The 21,855-nt window shown below is 40.2% G+C and overlaps 2 protein-coding genes across 8 annotated transcripts in view; both read left to right on the plus strand.

Annotated features, from left to right (window-relative positions):
- Nucleotides 1–2,592: 2,592 nt before the first annotated feature.
- Nucleotides 2,593–3,345, plus strand: LOC138853186 (uncharacterized). The gene is made up of 2 exons (XM_070088498.1): nucleotides 2,593–2,645; nucleotides 2,911–3,345. The coding sequence occupies exons 1-2, from the start codon at nucleotides 2,640–2,642 to the stop codon at nucleotides 3,220–3,222; spliced, it is 318 nt and encodes a 105-aa protein (XP_069944599.1). The 5' UTR covers nucleotides 2,593–2,639; the 3' UTR covers nucleotides 3,223–3,345.
- A 2,369-nt stretch (nucleotides 3,346–5,714) lies between these two features.
- dx (deltex E3 ubiquitin ligase) overlaps nucleotides 5,715–21,855 on the plus strand; it is a 207,043-nt gene continuing 190,902 nt past the window's right edge. For 4 of the 7 annotated variants that reach the window (XR_011392378.1, XM_070088245.1, XM_070088250.1 and 1 more), the window contains exon 1: nucleotides 5,715–5,880. The gene's annotated coding sequence lies outside the window, so the exon portion shown is untranslated. Of the gene's footprint in view, nucleotides 5,881–11,013; nucleotides 11,274–12,638; nucleotides 12,854–15,792; nucleotides 15,946–21,855 lie in introns of those variants that run through there. The other 3 variants (XM_070088246.1, XM_070088247.1, XM_070088248.1) reach the window with 3 other exon arrangements.

A 21,855-nucleotide genomic window follows, 5' to 3' on the forward strand; every position in this document is an offset into this window, starting at 1 on the left:
TTTCTATCACAACACCTCTTTCATACATTTATTAAACAAAAATACCAACCACTCCAACACTATATCCTTTCCCCCTGCTTTTAACATTTCTGTCATGATCCCGTCAGTTCCAGCTGCTTTACCCCCTTTCATTCAACGTAATGCCTCACGCACCTCCCCCACACTCACATCCTGCTCTTCTTCACTCCTAAAAAATGTTATACCTCCCTGGCCAGTGTATGAAATTACTGTCTCCCTTTCATCATCGACATTTAAAAGTTCCTCAAAATATTCCCGCCATCTACCCAGTACCTCCAGGTTCTGATCAACTAACTCCCCTACTCAGTTTTTAACTGACAAATCCATTCTTTCCCTAGGCTTTCTTAACTTATTTATCTCCAATTTTTTTCATATTTTCTGCAAAATTTCTTGACAGTGTCTCTCCCACTATCATCTGCTCTCCTTTTGCACTCTCTTCACATTTCTTTTACTCTCCACATACTCTGCTCTTCTTATAACACTTCTGCTCTGTAAAAACCTCTCATAAGCTACCTTTTTCTCTTTTTATCACACCCTTTATTTCATCATTCCACCAATCACTCCTCTTTCCTCCTGCACCCACCCTCCTATAACCACGAACTTCTGCCCCACATTCTAATACTGCATTTTTAAAACTATTCCAACCCCTCTTCAACCCCCCCCCCCCCACTACTCATACTTGCACCAGCCCACCTTTCTGCCAATAGTTGTTTATATCTCACCCTAACTTCCTCCTCCCTTAGTTTATACATCTTCACCTCTCTCTTACTTGCTGTTGCCATTTTCCTTTTATCCCATCTACCTCTTACTCTAACTGTAGCTACAACTAAATAATGATCCGATATATCAGTTGCCCCTCTATAAACATGTACATCCTGAAGCCTACCCATCAACCTTTTATCCACCAATACATAATCTAACCTTGTATACTTATCCTCTTTTTCATCCACAATCATTTTTTTTTTTTTTTATCATTCGCACAACATCCACGCACATTCAAACATCCCACTTTGATGGTTTTCTTCTTTTTCTTTTTAGTAGGCTACACTTTATTATATTATTATTATTATTATTAAGAAACTCGAAATATCCTCCACTTCTTGAGATTGAATATAATGCCTCCCACTTTCCAAGGTCCCTGGACCCATTGTGTACCTCTGTAATCTGTAAATACCTTTGTAACTTGTCATGATTGTGACTAGACCTACCTGGAGTTCATTGCCTTTGTAAATTGTGAGTTCATTACCTTTGTAAATTGTGAATTCATTACCTCTGTAACTTGCTCAGCTATCAAAACTTTGAGGCCCAGTCCCTGGACCCATTATGTACCTCTGTAATCTTTTGACTACCGCCCACTGGATGGGTATGGGGTGCATAATAAACATATTAAACTAACACTTTCCAGGCTCTGTGTGACTTGCGATAATGGTTTTCCTTTATTCAAAATAGTTACAAACATTATCTGTCTTGGACCCCATTCCTTTTCTTTTCTTTTAATTTTCTCACCAAATTAATAAAGAAAGCCAAACAACTGTACTACTCCAGGAGATTCATTGACACAAGAGGAGATATAAAAAAGACCTGGAAAACACTTTCCCAGATTCTGGGGACCCACAAACTTAAAAAAAACAAGAATATTGTTCTAACTAAACCTCATGAAACACCACTGCATCCCATTGATACAGCTAACAAGATAAACGACTTCTTCTCAAACATAGGATCTAATCTCGCCAGTAAAATCCCACGTACCAATGCCCGTGCTGGGGACTACCTAGATGGGAATTTCCCAAATTCCTTCTATCTTGTACCAACTGAGCCCACGGAAGTCACCACGATCATAAAGTCACTTAAAAATAACTCAGGGAATCTGTCTCATGGCCCACCATTATTGTATAAGCGAGCGGCCCATGTCCTTTCGCATGTCACTAGAAACTAGCACTTTCCCGACACTACTCAAGACAGCAAGGGTTATACCAATACATAAAGGTGGTGACCCTACAGACGTAAACAACTATAGGCCAATATCAAACTTACCATTGCTATCCAAAATCTTCGAGAAACTCGTGCACAAGAGACTATACTCATTTATAACGTCACAAAACATACTCAACCCTTGCCAATTTGGATTCAGGAAAAATAAAAGCACTAATGATGCAATTATAAAAATGCTAGACCTGCTTTGCACAGCATTGGAAAATAAGGAATATCCACTAGGAATTTTTATTGACCTAAGAAAAGCGTTTGACACAGTAGACCACGGCATCCTACTCCACAAACTTGACCACTATGGTATAAGAGACCATGCGCTTGCATATTTTAAATCCTACCTTTCTAATAGGTATCAGTATGTCACCTTTTGTCGAGCGAGGCCGAAAAAATTCGGTCTTAATTACGTGTTTTTGGCGCGTGTCATACTTCGCGCCCCGCGTGGCCAGCTTCCCGTTCTTTAGTTCCAACCAATCACAAGCCTTCCCTGAGTCTCTTCAGCTAAGTACAGTTCGCTTCTGCCGCCTTCCCATTGGTTGAGAGATCAAAATATAAACACTGGTGGCTTGGCTTCGCCCAAACACGCATTTTTCCCTCCACCCTTACTAATCTACTCTTGGATTATACATTCTACAATGTCGGTAAGTACTGATTGTTGTGTTTAGTGCTTACATGAATAGTTTAGGCATATTTTGATATATACCTAAAGTCCATGTGAAGCATAATATGAGTGTAGCATGCAGTTGAAAAAAGTGCAAGCATTTTAGTCCGAATTATTTCGGTCTTGCGCGAGTTTCCGGGAATGTCCAATTTTAGTCAAATAAATATTTATAAAAAATTTTCAATTGCATATATGAACTCTGTAGTGGTCTGGATTTATACAGGAGGTTTCTATTGTCCTTCCAGTTCCATGAGAGGCTGTTTTATGGGGAGCAGTCGACCAGCAGGTCGAGGTATGTCTGCGTTTCTGAAGACAGTGACTCGGAACCAGAGGTAGACGAACCAGAATTGCTGGATAGTGGTGATGAATACTTGCCACCGGATGCACAGGATGCAGAGATGTCAAGTGATGATGAGGAGGAAGAAAGGAAAGAAAGGCCAGCCAAAAAGCAGAAAGTAATGAGGAAAAAGAAAACTTTTAGGATTGAGGAATACCCGGATGAGGAAGAGATCCATGAGAATATTGCTCTTCAAAGTAAATCTGTGCATAAAGACTGATAGAAATTGTTTCTCAGACTTCCATCTTTCCATTTAGCAATATAGAATCATTGGTCTTCCAAATGAATCTCAGGAATATAGGGATTGAAACTTGCATCACTTTGCAATTTGGCATTGTTGATATTTGCTTCCTTTTTATATTTTTGTAACAATTAAAAAATGTTTTGATACAAGTTCGATTTATGTTTTTTATATTGTCTGTTTGTATATTAAATTTAAAAAATTGTTTTGGTGTGTTTTATTAACAATTGCAAGTTTGCAACATAAATTTTTTTAATCCCTTTGTCGGGCGCAGCCAAATATTTTCGGTCTTCGGAGATTAGCAATTGCTTGAAAACTAACCATCAGAAATCAATTTATATGGGATCAGTGACCTTGTATTGAGTTACTCTATCCACCATAGGGAGTTCAGTTCGAATTTCAAATTTTCGGACCCCTTGCGCGATGAAGGGTTTAAAGACATAGCCTCATCAATATGGCCACTTGATACTGGAGTTCCACAGGAAAGTGTCCTTGGACCCCTGCTCTTCCTCATTTACATCAATGATCTTCCAAACATATCCCAACACCTGAAACCCATTCTCTTTGCTGATGACACGACTTATGTCATCTCTCACCCTAATCTTGCCACCCTCAACACCATTGTTAACAAGGAGCTGCTCAAAATATCGACTTGGATGACAGCCAATAAACTTACACTTAACACTGGCAAAACCTACTATATTACGTTTGGTAGCAGAGCAGGTGTTGCGCAACTTAACATTAAGATCGACAACACTCTAATTGCCAGACATAATGAGGACAAATTCCTTGGCCTATACCTCGACAACAACCTAAATTTCAGCACCCATATCCAACACATAACAAAAAAAGTATCCAAAACGGTGGGGATCCTTACCAAGATATAATACTATGTGCCGCAAACTGCCCTTCTCACACTATACCATTCACTTAAAAATCCATACCTCACCTATGCTATCTGTCCTTGGGGTTCAACTGCAGCAACACACCTAAAGCCAATAATAACCCAACAAAAAGCTGCAGTAAGAATAATCACTAAATCCCATCCCTGGCAACATCCCTCCCACTCTTCATAGATCTAAACTTACTCCCTGTTCAGAACATCCACACTTCCTACAGTGCAATCTATATCTACAGGACCTTAAATTCCAATATTAACCTTGACCTAAAACGCTTTCTTGATAGTTGTGACAGGATCCACAGGCATAATACCAGACACAAACATCTCTATGACATTCCCCGTGTTCGACTAAACCTTTACAAAAATTCAATGTATTTCAAAGGACCTAAAATCTGGCACACCCTACCTGAAAACTCTAGAACTGCAGACACATTCATCACTTTCAAAACTACAGTTAGAAAACATTTTATCTCCCTGATGCACCCCGACAACTAACTACATGATAACCACCTGGTGGTTCACAATTACACTCACTCACCCACTGACTATAAAACCAGAAATACTAATCTTAATCTTAAAATAATAAATCCTAACTAGTCATAAGTTTGCCTATGATACTCCAATATAGACACTTTGTATTGTGCCAAAACAAAAGCATTCACATTTCTAAACTCACAAATTATGATGTAGTCACTTAGCTTTAATACCATAATCTGTAAGGATTTAATGTTAAGAATTAATCTAAGTCTGCCCGAAATGCCTAGCCACGCTAGGTCTCCTAGTGGCCTCCTCTGTAATTAGTATTTTATAACATGTAAACCACACAATACCCAAAACCTGTAAACCCCACATTGTAACCCTTATATAGAATAAACTTGAATTGAATTGAACTGAATTGAATGTCTAAAACCCCTTAGGGGAGGTTCCTTGACGCTAGTGAGGGGCTCATGATCTAGGGAATTTGATCAAATTCAAACTCAAATTCAAAGTTTATTCTCTATAAGGATTACAATGCTGAGTTTACAGAATTTGGTTATTGTGTGGTTTATATGTAGTAAAATACTAATTACAGAGGGTGCCACTAGAACACCTAGCATGGCTAGGCATTTCGGGCAGCTTTGAATAATTCTTAACTTTAAAATATTACAAATTATGAGGTAAGTTGGTATTATGGCTAAGTGACCCAGGTTCCCAGGGAACCTAAGGTTCCCTGAATTGAGCCTGAATACTTTCCATCCCCCCCCCACATGCGCTGTATAATCCTACGGGTTTAGCGCTCTCCCATGATTAAAATAATCAGTCTAGAACAGGATTCGAACCTGCCTACTCTGCATCAGACCCCAGGGAGTCTGGCTGCGAAGCGAAAATACTGTGCATTTTGACGTAGATTGCGCAAGTTCGAATCTTGTTCTTGACTGAGAGAGAGTTTGCAAATAATTTATCTTCTGCGAATTATTAAGCATTCCAAAGCAGTTATGGATAATAAAAGGAAGACGAAGTTTGAGCCAGTGGAAGCGTCGAGAAAAGTTGCGCAAATGCGAGACGCAAGGAAGTGTTGTTTACATGTGACGTCACGACGACAACTTCAACAGGTGTAGGACGTGGTCACTTGTTACAACTCGTTCTAAATGCAGCAATCAATACATTCCCAAGTATTCCAGTTGACTCTGGCAGATGCTGAGCTTCGCGGATGAATATATAAATGTTACTGTAAATCTCTGTGAGGAGCTAGTTAGGTAAGTAAGAATGTGAAGTGTAATTATATATTTTTAGAAATAAGTGAGAATGAGTCACTGTCTAGGTTATACTAGATAATTTACACATGCATTACTAAGTAGGCCAATTTGTGTAACTGTTTTGATGTGTACCTGTAACTAAATTAACTTACTAAGAGAATGTAAAGTGTGATTATCTGTTTGTAGAGTTAATTGAATGTAAAATGTAATTATCTATCTGTCAAGTGATGGTAAAGTGTAATTATCTGTATGTAGCTACAGGAGTAGAGTTAAATACTCATGGTGTCCCGTCTACAGCAATTTTTCATTCAATACTCTAACTTTTTTGGGTTATCCTAGGTTCTCTACACATATGCTGCTAATCTATGTAACTATATTTGTGTATACCTGAATAAACTTACACTCTTACTTACTACCTCCTCGTTGAATTCATTCACTGTTACACCGCTTTGCAAAAATAAATATATAGATGAATATTTTTTTTTTAGAAAGTAGTAAGCTTGTAGACAACAGTCATCTATGTAAAGTAAAAGGACACAAGTGCAACTAATGTGACATTTTATTCTGGCAACGTTTTGCTCTCCAGGAGCTTTATCAAGCCGTTACAAATAATACATGGACACAGAGGGTATATATAGGCTCAGAGTGAGGTGCAATACTAGTGGTGGTAGTAGTAGTAGTAGTAGTGACAAAAGTTGTAGCAGTAGTAGTAATACAATATGGTAGAACAATTAATTCGTACATGAGTAAAAGGATATAAAAGCTATTACTTGGGTAACATAAAAATAGGTTGGACAAATATAGACTGGAAAGTGGCAGCTTGTTTCAGTGTTCACTCTTTGTAATGTGCTTTGTGTAGTATAACAGGAGAGACTATGTGATGGCAGGGTTTACTGTTTTCAGGAGGATTCTTGCTAAGACTTCAGAGATGGTGAAGCTGCCTTTTTGTTTTGTTTAATTGTATTTGAAACAGCGATCAGTGCTGATTAGAGGCACTTGCGTCTGCGGAAATTAGTTTCTTTGATCACTAATTGGGCATCCCTGAATTTCATGAGATGATTGGTGGAATTTCGGTGTTGTACACAGGCGTTGTTCAAGTTATCGTTCCTACATGCGTAAATGTGTTCATTGAGGCGGGTGTCGAGGTTTCTTGCTGTTTCACCTATGAAAATCTTGTCACAGCCTCCACAGGGTATAGTGTAAACTCGTGCGTTGACTGGTTCGTGGTGCTTTGATTTTGTCCCGGTTAGATCCTTTATTGAAGTGCTAGAAGCGATGGCGACTCTGGTGTTAGCTTGTGAAATTACTTTAGAAACATTCAGTGCAACCTGGCTGTTGGGAAGAATTATAACTTTGTTGGGAGTGGTGTTGGTGCGTGGAAAATTAATGATCTGAAGAGCTCTTTTCTTGCAGTCTTTGATGAAAAAGGAAGGAAAATGTAACTCAGTGAATGTTTGGTGAATGTATGTACATTCCTCGTCAAGAAACTCGGGACTACAAATTCGGTATGCTCTTAGGAAAAACCCAATGATGATGCCTCTTTTGGTCTTGGTATCTTGACTGGAATAGAAGTGTGTGAGATCATTTTTATTGGTAGGTTTCCGATAAACTTGAAATCTTAGGTTGTTGTCTACTTTGTGAATGAGGACGTCGAGGAAAGGTAGCTTGTCATTGGACTCTTCTTCTAGTGTAAACTGGATCGCCGGATCAACTGTGTTGAGCCTTGCCTGAAGATTCCATACATCAAAACATTTGGGAGTTATTACAAGGACGTCGTCCACGTAACGTAACCAAGTGACGCTTGAATGGATGATGTTGGCGAAGTGTTCGAACTCTAGGTGTTCCATGTATAAGTTGGCTAGGACGGCACTGATGGGGGACCCCATTCCCATGCCGTAGGTTTGTTTGTAGAGCTTGTTATTGAAAGAAAAACAGTTGAAATTTACACATAGTTCAATCAAGTCAACAAAATCTCCGGGAGGTAGAGGAAGATTAAGGTCCTGATTGACTTTACGTCGTAGAACCTCGATGGCTTTTGTGGTAGGTACTTTTGTGAAGAGGGAAGTCACATCCAAACTGCTTAGTTTCTTGTTACGGATGGAGAGGTTTCGGATGCGGTTGAGAAGGTCACCTGAGTGTTTAAGATGAGCGGGGCTGATGGTCCCCAGAAGGCAGGAAAGATGTTTGGCAAGAACTCCGGCAAGTTTGTGTGGAGCACTGCCTATTCCTGACGTGATTGGTCTGAGAGGTTAAAGTTATAATTCTTCCCAACAGCCAGGTTGTACTGAATGTTTCTAAAGTACTTTCACAAGCTAACACCAGAGTCGCCATCGTTTCTAGCACTTCAATAAAGGATCTAACCAGGACAAAATCAAAGCACCACAAACCAGTCAACGCAGGAGTTTACACTAGTATACCCTGTGGAGGCTGTGACAAGATTTACGTAGGTGAAACAGCAAGAAACCTCGACACCTGCCTCAATGAACACATTTACGCATGTAGGAACGATAATTTGAACAACGCCTGTGTACAACACCGAAATTCCACCAATCATCTCATGAAATTCAGGGACGCCCAATTAGTGATCAAAGAAACTAATTTCCGCAGACGCAAGTGCCTCGAATCAGCACTGATCGCTGTTTCGAATACAATTAAACAAAACAACGGCAGCTTCACCATCTCTGAAGTCTTAGCAAGAATCCTCCTGAAAACAGTAAACCCTGCCATCACATAGTCTCTCCTGTTATACTACACAAAGCACATTACAGAGAGTGAACACTGAAACAGGCTGCCTCTATCCAGTCTATATTTGTCCAACCTATTTTTATGTTACCCAAGTAATAGCTTTTATATCCTTTTACTCATGTACGAATTAATTGTTCTTCCATATTGTATTACTACTACTGCTATAACTTTTGTCACTACTACTACTACCACCACTAGTATTGCACCTCACTCTGAGCCTATATATACCCTCTGTGTCCATGTATTATTTGTAACGGCTTGATAAAGCTCCTGGAGAGCGAAACGTTGCCAGAATAAAATGTCACATTAGTTGCACTTGTGTCCTTTTACATACTTTACATATTGTCGGTAATTCTACCAACTTTATTACAACAGTCATCTAGTAAGGTACTATTGTTCTGTCAGAGTGTGAAGTGGAACTTGTTTAAAAAAAATTTCCACTCTTGCAAGAATGTTGCTTTTTTCTTTCTGTCTCGTTAACACATAAATCTTATCTTAAATCATACAAGCTTTAGCTTACATTCACTCTACACTTACTTCTACTTTTCTATGTGCTTCTTAATGGCTCGTAATCCATCCTAGGAGGCTTGTTCTCAAACTGAGCTGTATTGACGATAATTCCCCAAAACACTTAACACTTAAAAGTGATGAATGTCATTAGTTATTCTTTGATATAAGTCTGTCTATACCAGATAGGGGCCAATACATGTTAGTGTGCTGAAAGTATCCAAAGTCTTGAGGATCTCTCCAAGAGAGAACCCGCTCGTAACAATTGATTAAAGCTGGACAAATTTAGGAAACTTTAAAAGGACATAGAGATGTACTGGTTTACCAGTAAAGTTGTAAATAAATGGAACAGACTCCCAAGTAGCACAGTTGAAGTGAGAACTTTGGGTAGCTTTAACCCTTAAACTGTCCAAATGTAGATCTTCGTTTGCACAAGTATCGCTCCAAACGTAGATCAACGTTTTATTTTTCATTCCTTTTCATAAGAACATAAGAAAGGAGGAACACTGCAGCAGGCCTGTTGGCCCATACTAGGCAGGTCCTTTACAATTCATCCCACAACAAAACATTTGCATAACCCAACCTTCAATGCTACCCAAGAAATAAGCTCTGATATGCAAGTCCCACTCAAATCCAACCCCTCTCACTCATGCATTTATCCAACCTAAATTTGAAACTACCCAAAGTCCTAGCCTCAATAACCCAACTAGGTAGACTGTTCCACTCATCACCTACCCTATTTCCAAACCAATACTTTCCTACATCCTTTCTAAATCTAAACTTATCTAATTTAAATCCATTACTGCGGGTTCTCTCTTGGAGAGATATCCTCAAGACTTTATTTATATCCCCTTTATTAATACCCATCTTCCACTTATACACCTCAATCATGTCTTCCCTCATTCTTCGTCTAACAAGTGAATGTAATTTAAGAGTCTTCAATCTTTCTTCATAAGGAAGATTTCTAATGCTATGTATTAATTTAGTCATTCTACGTTGAATGTTTCTTAACGAATTTATGTCCATTCTGTAATATGGAGACCAGAACTGAGATGCATAATCTAGGTGAGGCCTTACTAATGATGTATAAAGCTGCAGTATAACCTCTGGACTTCTGTTGCTTACACTTCTTGATATAAATCCCAATAATCTATTTGCCTTATTACGTATGCCTGAGTCGCCTAGACATGAAAGAATGGGTCTGTGCACTCAGTGTGCGCACTATTAAAAAGATGTGGGAGCACCAGTTCAGTTAAGCGCCAGCTGGAGCAAATAGCATGGCAAACACTGGGGATTCACTGATGCCATGTCGCAGTAACACTCCCATTTGAAGAGGAAAGTAAAAATAGGTTAGATAAATACATGAGTGAGTGTGGATGAGTGTGAGTTGGACCTGACTAGCTTGTGCTGCTAGGTCTAATGTCATGCTCCTTCCTTCAGTGGATGTGACCTGACTAGGTGGGTCATTGGTCTAAGCTGGGGGTGGAGGGTAACATGTACCTGCCTTGCATAGGCCAGTAGGCCTGCTGCAGTGTTCCTTATTTCTTATGTATTCCGCAGGCTGACTGGCTGGCTGGCTTGCTTTGGCTGTCTCTGGCTGTCTCTTTGTCTATATCTCTATCTGTCTATATCTCTATCTGTCCATATCTCTGTCTATATCTCTATCTATATATCTGTCTATCTGTATCTCTGTCTCACATGTACACATAAGTACAGTTATTATACATAGTGTAAATTACCTAGGATAATCCAAAAATTCCAGGCAAAGATGGACAGATAAATAGACAGACAGACAGATAGGCAGAAACATGTTTGTGTGTATCAGTGAAAACAAATAAAGCCAGGGTTCCTCTGAGCACCCATTTATCAAATGTCACCGAGCTGATAACAGATGTCATAACACGATTCTTCAAGGAGTGTGATACACATATACTCCAGGCAGACAGAAAGACAGATAAGTAGAGACAGACAGACAGACAAGCAGGCAGATAGACAGACATAAATAGACAGAGAAACAAGACATGTTTGTGTGTAACAGTGATAACAAATACAGTGAGGGTTAGCTGGAGCAGTGGGCATTTATCAAATGTCACTGGGCTCTCAACAGTATAGGGATGCCTTTCATAACACCATGCTTCAAGGTATATGCCAGGGTATCTAAAACATTGTTGGGGCCTATAAATACCTTGTATATATTTCTAGACAATAGCAAATAACCCCGGCAGGTGTAAATGTTCACCTGTCAATGTGATTGTGACTATTTGAGCACTATTTCAGTACCTAATATTAGTGTCAGAACAAAGATTGGCTATGAAATTACAAGAACTATTATAAATTGTAATTATCAGAACATTAAAAGTATATAAATTAAAATAAAAACAAGAAAAAAGGTATATCGGCAACACTTCTACAAGCGGCAGGAGTCGATGTTGCTGACAGGTGAGCATCCAGAGCCAACTTCACGGTCTTATATCTCGGTAAGTACTGACCCTAAATTTTTTTTTTTAATCCTATAACATGTAGAAAAATGTGCTCTTCATTTTAAAAGAAAAAGAACTATTTTTTTTTTATTTTCAAAATATTCGGAGCACCATGCGAGTGAATGTAGATCTACGTTTGGACAGTTTAAGGGTTAAATATAGGCTGGACAAGTACAGTGGAACCTCCACTTGTGAGTGCATCCATGTGCGAGTTTTTCCAAATACAAGCAGTCAATCGGTCGATTTCTTGCTTCCATACGTAAGCGAAATTTCCGTAAGCGAGCGGGCCTCAAGGGAGGTTACTTGATGCTGGTGAGGGGCTCTTGCTCTTGATCTAGGGAGTTGGATCTCATTTGTTTGTTGAGCTGTCTTATTGAAACTTGGGCAATGTATAACGGAAAGACACTTCTTAACGTACACCAAAAATGAAAGAAATCAGACATAAATAATTGAGTTCACTTATCAGCAATTAGCCACCCCTTAGCGGTATTTTTGTATGGTTTTTATGGTTGTATTCTCGTTTTTTGGTCCCATTTGATAGAATGGAATATATATTAGAGCAATAGATATGATTTTGAATGGTTTCATGACAAGTACCACCTTGAAAATGTGTTCAAAATAGCAGAAATGCTCTATTTTTGCCAATTTTCAAGAGTAAACAGATGACGTCACCATTCCAATATGCAGTCATGAATGGATTGACATTATTTAAACAATTATTACAATAATGCAGTACTGTACTCTCATAACAGTAAATCTTCTATTTTTTGTGTGAATAAAAATTCCAAATTATTTATATTGTAATAATAATAAGAAGAATAAGAATAATAATAATACATATAGTAATAATAGTATAATAATATAATATATTAATAGTATAATAATATATAATAATAATAATAATATAATATAATAATAATAATATAATATAATAATAATAACAATAATATAATACGTATAATAATAATACATGTATAATAATTTTTTATTATTTATTAACACATCGGCCGATTCCCACCAAGGCAGGGTGGCCTGAAAAAGAAAAACTTTCATCATCATTCACTCCATCACTGTCTTGCCAGAGGGGTGCTTTATACTACAGTTATAAAACCGCAACACTAAAACCCCTCCGTCAGAGTGCAGACACTGTACTTCCCATCTCCAGGACTCAAGTCCAGCCTGCCGGTTTCCCTGAATCCCTTCATAAATGTTACTTTGCTCACACTCCAACAGCACATCAGGTATTAAAAACCATTTGTCTCCATTCACTCCTATCACATACGCTCATGCATGCTTGCTAGAAGTCTAAGCCCCTCGCACACAAAACCTCCTTTACCCCCTCCCTCCAACCTTTCCAAGGCTGACCCCTACCCCGCCTTCCCTCCACTACAGATTTATACGCTCTCGAAGTCATTCTGTTTTGTTCTATTCTCTTTATGTGTCCGAACCACCTCAGCAACCCCTCCTCAGCCCTCTGGATAATAGTTTTGGTAATCCCACACCTTCTAATTTCCAAACTATGAATTCTCTGCAGTATATTCACACCACACATTGCCCTCACACATGACATCACTGCCTCCAGCCTTCTCCTCATTGCAACATTCAACACCCATGCTTCACACCCATATAATAGTGTTGGTATTTTTCATACGTTCCCCTCTTTGCTTCCACAGACAAAGTTGTTTGTCTCCACAGACTCCTAAGTGCACCACTCACCCTTTTTTCCCCTCATCAGTTCTATGATTCACGTCATCCTTCATAGACCCATCTGCTGACACATCCACTCGTAAATATCTGAAAACATTCACCTCCTCCATATTCTCTCCCTCTAATCTAATATCCAGTCTTTCGTCACCTAATCTTCTTTTTATCCTCATCACCTAACTCTTTCCTATCACTTTTAATTTTCTTCTTTTACATACCCTACCAAATTCATCCACCAACCTCTGCAACTTCTCTTCAGAATCTCTCAAAAGCACAGTGTCATCAGCAAAGAGCAACTGTGACAACTGGCATTTTGTGTTTGATTCTTTATCTTTTAACTCCACACCTCTTGCCAAAACCCTCCCATTCACTTCTCTTACAACCCCATCTATAAATATATTGAACAACCATGGTGACATCACACATCCTTGCCTAAGGCATACTTTTACTGGGAAATAATCTCCCTCTCTTCTACATTCTCTAATCTGACCCTCACTATCCTCATAAAAATTCTTCACTGCTTTCAGTAACCTTCCTCCTATACCATACACCTGCAACATCTGCCACATTGCCCCTCTATCCACCCAGTCATATGCCTTTTCCAAATCCATAAATGCCACAAAAACTTCTTTAGCCTTATCTAAATACTGTTCAGCTGTCCCTTTTGCCTTTATACAAAGGAACTATGCATGCTCTCTGCCAATCCCTAGGTACCTTACCCTCTTCCATACATTTATTAAATAATAGCATCAACCACTCCAAAACTATATCCCCACCTGCTTTTAACATTTCTATCTCTATCCCATCAATCCCAGCTGCCTTACCCCCTTTCATTCTAATCACTGCCTCACAAACTTCCCCCACACTCACAACTGGCTCTTCCTCATTCCTACAAGATGTTATTCCTCCTTGTCCTATACACGAAATCACAGCTTCCCATCTTCATCAACATTTAACAATTCCTCAAAATATTCCCTCCATCTTCCCGATACCTTTAACTCTCCATTTAATAACTCTCCTCTCCTATTTTTAACTGTCCGATCCATATAATAATAATAATTATATAATAATAATTATAATAATAGATGGCTTCAAAAGTCTGTCACTAGATGGCAGTGTTTATCACAACAATGCTGGAGCGGTTATGGCCGCCTCCACTTGTCACGTGTTTTATTCACTCTCGAGTATATATCAGGTTTTTATTTATATTGTTTATTATGTCATATTAAATGAATTGTGATAGATAAATAAGCCATAGAATTGATGATAACGAAATATTCAAGGAGTATTTTGTCCTGTCTCCAGGCAAACTCTCATCGGCCACCGACGCCGCCACATATATAATGACATATTTTATTCATTCTAGAGTATATATCAGGTTGCTATGTTATTTATATTGTTTATTATGTTATATTAGATGAATTGTGATGAATAAATAAGCCGTAGAGTTGATATTAGGCAAATTATTGAAGTATTTTATGATGCCTGGAATTTCGCTGGAACAGATTAATTCATTTCAATTAATTTAAATGAAGAAAATTGACTCTGCAAACGAGCAAATCCAGATGTGAGCAAGGTCATGGTACGAATTAAACTCGTTAGTGGAGGTTCCAATGTTTAAGAGTAGGTGTGGTTAGGTGTCATTTGGACTTGCCTAGTATGGGCCAGTAGTCCTGCAGTGCTTCATTATTATATTCTTATGCTTGTGAAGGGTTCTTGATCCACAGAATTAGAGCTGCCCATAGCTCGAGTGCTAGTACACTCATCTCACACATTAATTAAGATCCATGGTTCAATCCACGGTATGGGTGGAAACATCAGGATGTGTTTCCTTAAGACACCTGCTGTCCCTATTCACCTAGCAGTAAAATAGGCATCTGGGTGTTAATCAACTGGTGTGGGTCGCATTCTTGGGAACAAAATTGACTAAACTTGCCCGAAATGCTCTGCATAACAAAGGGCTTTCTATATAGTATATCATTGCTGTCAACTAGGTCTTTATACATTGTACATGTACTTGTAGAAATAGAGATTATTATTATTATTGAACCTGATTGCTTGCTATTCTTTAGTTACTCTATGACCATATGGATTTAGCGTTTCCCCATGAAAATAATTTGCAAAGTAAAATTTTCTAGTATACCTTTGGCCTTTATCCCTGTTGAAGGTACTAAAATATGTAATTTATCTATTCTTTCATATCCTTTTATGACTACATATGTGGTTTCATTATTGATAGAATACCAAAATTTTTGCCAATACTGATACTTAGCATGACTACTGCTGCTGGCATGGTAGGTGGTGCTGTCACAGTTAATGATATTGCCATGGCTAATGGTGTCACAGGTTGTGCCTTTGTCATGGCTTGTTTTGTCATGAGTGGTGGTGGTGTTATTACAGCTATTCTTATCTTATCTTCATGTTGGCATGACTGATGCTGTTGTCACAGCTGGTGTTGCTGCTGCATGCATTTTTCTGATACCACTAAAAGCAACATCAGTGTCACAATCACCATTGCTATGTCATGCACGAGTATCATCCTGTCTAGATATGTTACTGTAAAACAGTGTAACAACTTATGAATGAGAATTAAACTTAGTTCAACATTGCACTGGTATTCATTTCATGGGTGAGTATTCTACATCACTGTTACTTGATTCAGCACTCTACTGAGGTGGGTGGAACTGCTATATCTTGTGTTGAAATTGTACTTCTTTCATTGCTGTCCCCTTCAAACCCAGGAAAAGATTCTCCATTGTCGTCATCCTCAGTGTTACTGTTGTCTTTATTGAACAGTATTTCTAATATTTCACTGCAAGAAAGATGGGTGTCTCAGCCATCCATTGTGAGCCTGTGTTTACTGGGTGATATTACTTACAATGCCCCATGCATATTCATGCAGCCTGTTTTTTCCTAGGAGAAATGAGGTGGTGACCCAAATAACATAGCTGAGGCCTAAAATGGCAACATGCAGCAAATTTGAAGCTTAGAAAAATTGAGTGCTTATATGTCAGACAGTCATCACTTGTTGGGACATGGTTAAAGGGTTAATACACAGTCTGAACTATCAGTATAATATATGCAAAAATGTAACAAGAAAGAATTTTTAACCGACTGAAAGATCCTGGAATTGAATCCTGATTAACAAGAGACATTTGAGTAAATCTTACTCCTTCTGCCCCTATTTACCCAACACTTAATAGATACCTATGAGCTTTATTGACTGTTGTGAGTCAAAGCTAGGGAAGATTACCTAAGAGCCCCAACAAAAATAAGCCATAATAATTTTCACCACATCATGCATAACCTGATAAGTTTCCAGCAAATGTCATTTCAACAGGGATTCAGGGAAACCAGTTAACTGGACTTGAAGATTCCAAGTACAGTGAATGCACTCTGAAGAAGGGGTGAAGATATTGCAGTTCAGAGGCTTGTCTGAACTGTGATGCCAGCATACTTCTGGCAAGACAGCAATTAAATGAATGACAGGGAATGTGTTTCCTCCTTTTTGGGTCACCCTACCTTGGTGGGAGATGGCTGGTGTGTTAAAAAAAAAAAAAAAAAGACGGTCAGGAAGATGATAGGGTGGATAAAGAAAACTTTCAAAACAAGGGAAATAGTGCCAGTTGTGTCACTATGTATATCACTTGTGCTCTCTTACAAAATAAAGTTTTCTTATGAAAAATTTGATGTAGGTATCTTAAACTGTTGCACTACTTTTTTTTCTATAATGAGTTGAGACCATAAAGCTTCATATTTAGCACCTTTGTTTTTGAAAAGTTTATTGTCACGTTGCAGGTGGGGTTCAATGATAAGGCTTTGGAGGCTTCTTACTTTATTTGCAATATCTGGGTACACAGGCAGTGTGTTTGTGCCCATGGCCCCAGTGGGCCATGCCAGCTAGGGAGAGAGGAGTAGGCCTTGTTGACTGTGTGAAGGATTGGCGCCAAGTGATAGAGAGGCAGGGTGGTTCTGTTTCAAGTGGCATGCCCACTGAGACGCCTACAGGTGGCAGCACACGCATGGCACGAAATATGAACTCGGCTGGCAGACAGCATAGGCTGTCTATGCAGACAATACAGGCTGTCTACATTCGCTCGGCCACTCACTACCAGGGTCATCCTCGACCATAAGTGGCAGAAACAAAAAAACTCAATCTCTCTCTTGCAGGAACAGGGCACAGAATACAAAATAAAAACATATGTATACATATGGACATGGAAAAAAAAAAACTTCCTACAGGGAGGGAAGAAAAAAATGTTTGGTGTGCTAAACATCATAGTCTAAGGCAGTGAGCGTCGATGGGCATCACTGCACTCCTTCCTGTGTCTGGACAGATACTGCAATGCAGGAGACATCGCTGCAGCTGAACTGTGACATAACAGGGTATGGTCTCCTCTGGAGCGGTGAAGCAGTCATCATAGTAGTCGCTGCAGGGTTCAGTCAACCTGGGGCACAGCCTGCTGGTGCCCTCGAGTGAGGCATCGTCAGTACTCGGCAATTGGGCAGGACTTCTTCTGGCAAGTGACTCAGGAGGACATTTCTTGACTGGTACTGTCGCTGGGTTTGTCACTGCCGGCAAGTGTGGAGTGAGTCGTGATAGAGATGACTCGGCGAAACATCTGGAAGTCGTAACATCATACACTGTACTGCAGTGAGCGGGCTAGCAGTCAGAGTGACATCATCTTTGTGCAGGCTGTTCACTGAAGCTGTGACATGAGGCTGACACAGCATCTACCGACAGGGTCTAACTGCGGCTTGACGAGTGTCATTCTCTCGGTAGTTGGAGTTATAACAGAGATTAGTCTAAGCATCCCCAGACTGGTTCTCTACATACAACTGTTCTGAAGGTCAGATGGTTAAGTGAAACAAAACTTGATGGGAATCGTAGTGGGTATAATTCTGCAGGGTGTCACAAGCGGCTAACATAAAAAGCTTTCTGTACAAGGGGCTCAGATGCTCATAACTGATGCCAGGGCTGACTAATGTCAGCTGTCAAATGTGCGGGTCACACCGGGTGACAAGTAACACAAGGTGCTACATAGTGGTCTAGGCGTTGACCTGTGGTCCACACACATCTGGGATCAAGACCACACAGGACACACGAAAAACTGCATACACCTACTTCACATGCAATTACAGCATGACGCGTTTCTGTGCAAAAATCGACACGAAGCTATACACAAACATGTGAGAACACTGAGAGGAATTAACACATGACATATATCTTCTCTCAGTCTTCTCAACAACACAACATACAGTGGTCCCTCGATACTCGTAAGGCTTGATAGTCGTAATTTTCGAAAATCGTTACGATGTTTTCGTCAAAACATTGGCTTGCTAATCGTAGTTTGACTCGCGAATAGTCCTTCGTCTGGGACGCGTACTCACGCTCTGAGCCGCCCCAGCCTCCCTTCCCAGCCAGTGTGCCATTGTTTACCAGTGAGCGATGGTCCCCTCACTTGCTCATACGAAATATTTCATAATATTCCATTCATTTTAGTGCTTGCAACTACTAAATAAGCTACCATGGCTCCAAAGAAAGCTCCTAGTGCCAAGCCTTTGGTAAAGAAGGTGAGAAATACGATTGAATTTAAGAAAAACATCATTGAACAAAATGAAAGTGGCGTATGTGTGGCCAAACTGGCCAGGATGTATAACAAACCCCATACAACCATAGCTTCCATCGTGGCCAAGAAAAAGGAAATCAAGGAAGCTGTTGTTATAAAGGGGGTAAATATGCTGACAAAAATGAGATCACCAGTACTCGAAGATGTTGAGAAGTAATCATTGGTTTATCTGGAGTTTATCTGGAGAGAGTTCCGGGGGTCAACGCCCCCGCGGCCTGGTCTGTGACCAGGCCTCCTTAGGTCAGTGTCCCAGGATGCGACCCACACCAGTCGACTAACACTCAGGTACCCATTTTACTGATGGGGAACATAGACAACAGGTGGAAAGAAACACGTCCAATGTTTCTACTCTGGCTGGGAATCGAACCCAGGCCCTCACCGTGTGAAGCGAGAGCGTTAACCACCAGGCCACCAGAGCCCTAAACGAGAAACAATTAGCTAGGCAGTTGCACGATGATCTGGTAAAGAAATTGCCTGCAACGAGTACTGATATTTGTGAATTTAAGGCCAGCAAAGGTTGGTTTGAGAGATTTAAGAACCATAGTGGCATACACAGTGTGGGAAGGCATGGTGAGGCTGCCAGTTTGGACCAAAAAGCGGCTGAAAAATATGTGCATGAATTCAAGGAGTAAATAGAGGCTGAAGGACTGAAACCTGAACAAGTGTTCAATTGTGACAAAACAGGCCTCTTTTGGAAGAAAATGTCAAAGAGGACCTACATTACTCAGGAGGAAAAGGGACTGCCAGGACACATGCCTATGAAAGACAGGCTGACACTCATGTTCTGTGCTAATGCTAGTGGGGATATCAGAGTGAAGCCGTTACTAGTGTGCCATTCTGAAAATCCCAGAGTGTTCGGGAAAAACAATGTTATGAAGAATAAATTGTGTGCATTTTGGAAATCTAATAGTAAGGCATGGGTCACGAGGGGAATTTTCGTTGAGTGGTTCAATGAAGTGTTTGGCCCTAGTGTGAAGAATTACCTCCTGGAAAAGAAATTGGATCTCAAGTGCCTCCTAGTAATGGACAATGCACCTACTCATCCTCCAAACTTGGATGACCTAATTTTGGAGGAGTTTGGGTTCATCACAGTAAAGTTCTTGCCCCCGAATACCACTCCTCTCCTCCAGTCCATGGACCAGCAGGTCATTGCAAACTTTAAAAAACTCTACACCAAAGCAATGTTTCAAAGGTGCTTTAATGTGACCTCAGACACTCACTTGACCCTAAGAGATTTTTGGAAAGAACACTTCAGCATCCTCCATTGCATAAGCCTTATAGGTAAGGCTTGGGAGGGAGTGACTACCAGGACTTCGTATTCTGCTTGGAGAAAATTATGGCCAGATTGTGTCCACAAGAGGGATTTTGAAGGGTTTGGGGCTGACCCTGATGAGCCTATGTCAGTTAAATCCATTGTGGCACTGGGGAGTTCCATGGGGTTGGATGTGAGTTTGGAGGATATGGAAGAGTTGGTGGAAGACCACAACGAAGAGCTCACCACTGAGGAGCTGCAAGAGCTTCAGCAGAAACAGCAACAGATCGCAGCTCAGAATCTTGCTGCAGAGGAGGTGGAAGAGAGACGGAAGAAGGTGCCTTCTTCAGAAATTAAGGAGATTTTTGAAATGTGGGGTAAGATGGAAAGATTTATGGAGAAACATCACCCTGACAAGGCTGTTGCAAGCCATGTTGGCAACATGTACAGTGACAGAGTCTTGGCCCATTTTAGGGAGGTGTTAAAGAGACACCAGAAACAGAGCTCTCTGGACAGTTATTTTGCTAGAGAGGACTCCAGTGACTCTCAAGGTGGTCCTAGTGGCATTAAGAAACAGAGAAGAGAAGTAACCCCAGAAAAGCACTTGGTACCTGAGGTGTTGATGGAAGGGGAGTCCCCTTCCAAAGAGTAACTAATGCAATCTGTCTCCTCCTCCAGTCTTCCATACACTAAGAAGAATCGCCAATAAAGGTAAGTGTTATGCTGTTAATGTTTCATTCATTATGTCCCATTGTATTGTTTATGTACTACATCTATATTTCATGTAAAAAAAATTTTTGTTTTAGTACTTATGGGTGTCAGGAATGGATTAATTGCATTTACATTATTTCTTATGAGGAAAATTGATTCGAAAATCGTAAATTTTGATAATAGTCACACTTCCAGGAATGGATTAATTACGAAAAACGAGGGACCACTGTATTGCTCACTGTGAAACTAACAGCCGATATGACATCATGTGGTGATGTCAAGTGTGATATGAGGTGATGTCATGGGGTGACATCGTGAGGTGATGTCAGCAGACATCTCGAGGTGACGTCAGGCAGACATCGTGGTGTTGGCCAGCATTGTGGGTGACGTGAAGTCGGGCAGCATCGTGGGTGATGTCCTAAGGTGACATCAGTGGAGTGATGCGGCAGCAGACCACAGCATGTGGCTTGGGATGTCTGGCTTAACCCACACGGCTTGTAAATCCATGTGGCTTTGTGATCCACATGGCTTCAAGTGACCTCGGGCACTCGGATACTCTTCTCTGGCCAAGAATTCGCACGAAAATTCACAGAAAGCACAGTAGAGAGGGAGTGAGTAGCGGTGAGTGGTGTATGGTGTGGTGGCGCACAGTAGGGCGAGCGAGGATGAGTGGGCGAGGCAAGGAATAGCCGCTTCCTCCTCTCCCACCCACAAACAAGGGGAGAATCACTCACACTGGACACAGAAATCACCACAAACTCGCTTCTGCTTGATGAAATAGCCGTTCTGAGCTGAAAAACAACAGCAGCAACATACAAGTGACACTGATCAGGTGACTTGAGAAACAGTGTTGGGCGCTGTGAAGAACCAGGTGATGCCTCTTATATTTTTCGAAGAAATTCAGCCTGGATTCTGCTTGTACCTCTGTCTAGATGCTAAGACTTGC

The sequence above is a fragment of the Cherax quadricarinatus genome, chromosome 24 (genome assembly GCF_038502225.1).
Source record: "Cherax quadricarinatus isolate ZL_2023a chromosome 24, ASM3850222v1, whole genome shotgun sequence".
NCBI lineage: Eukaryota > Metazoa > Arthropoda > Malacostraca > Decapoda > Parastacidae > Cherax > Cherax quadricarinatus.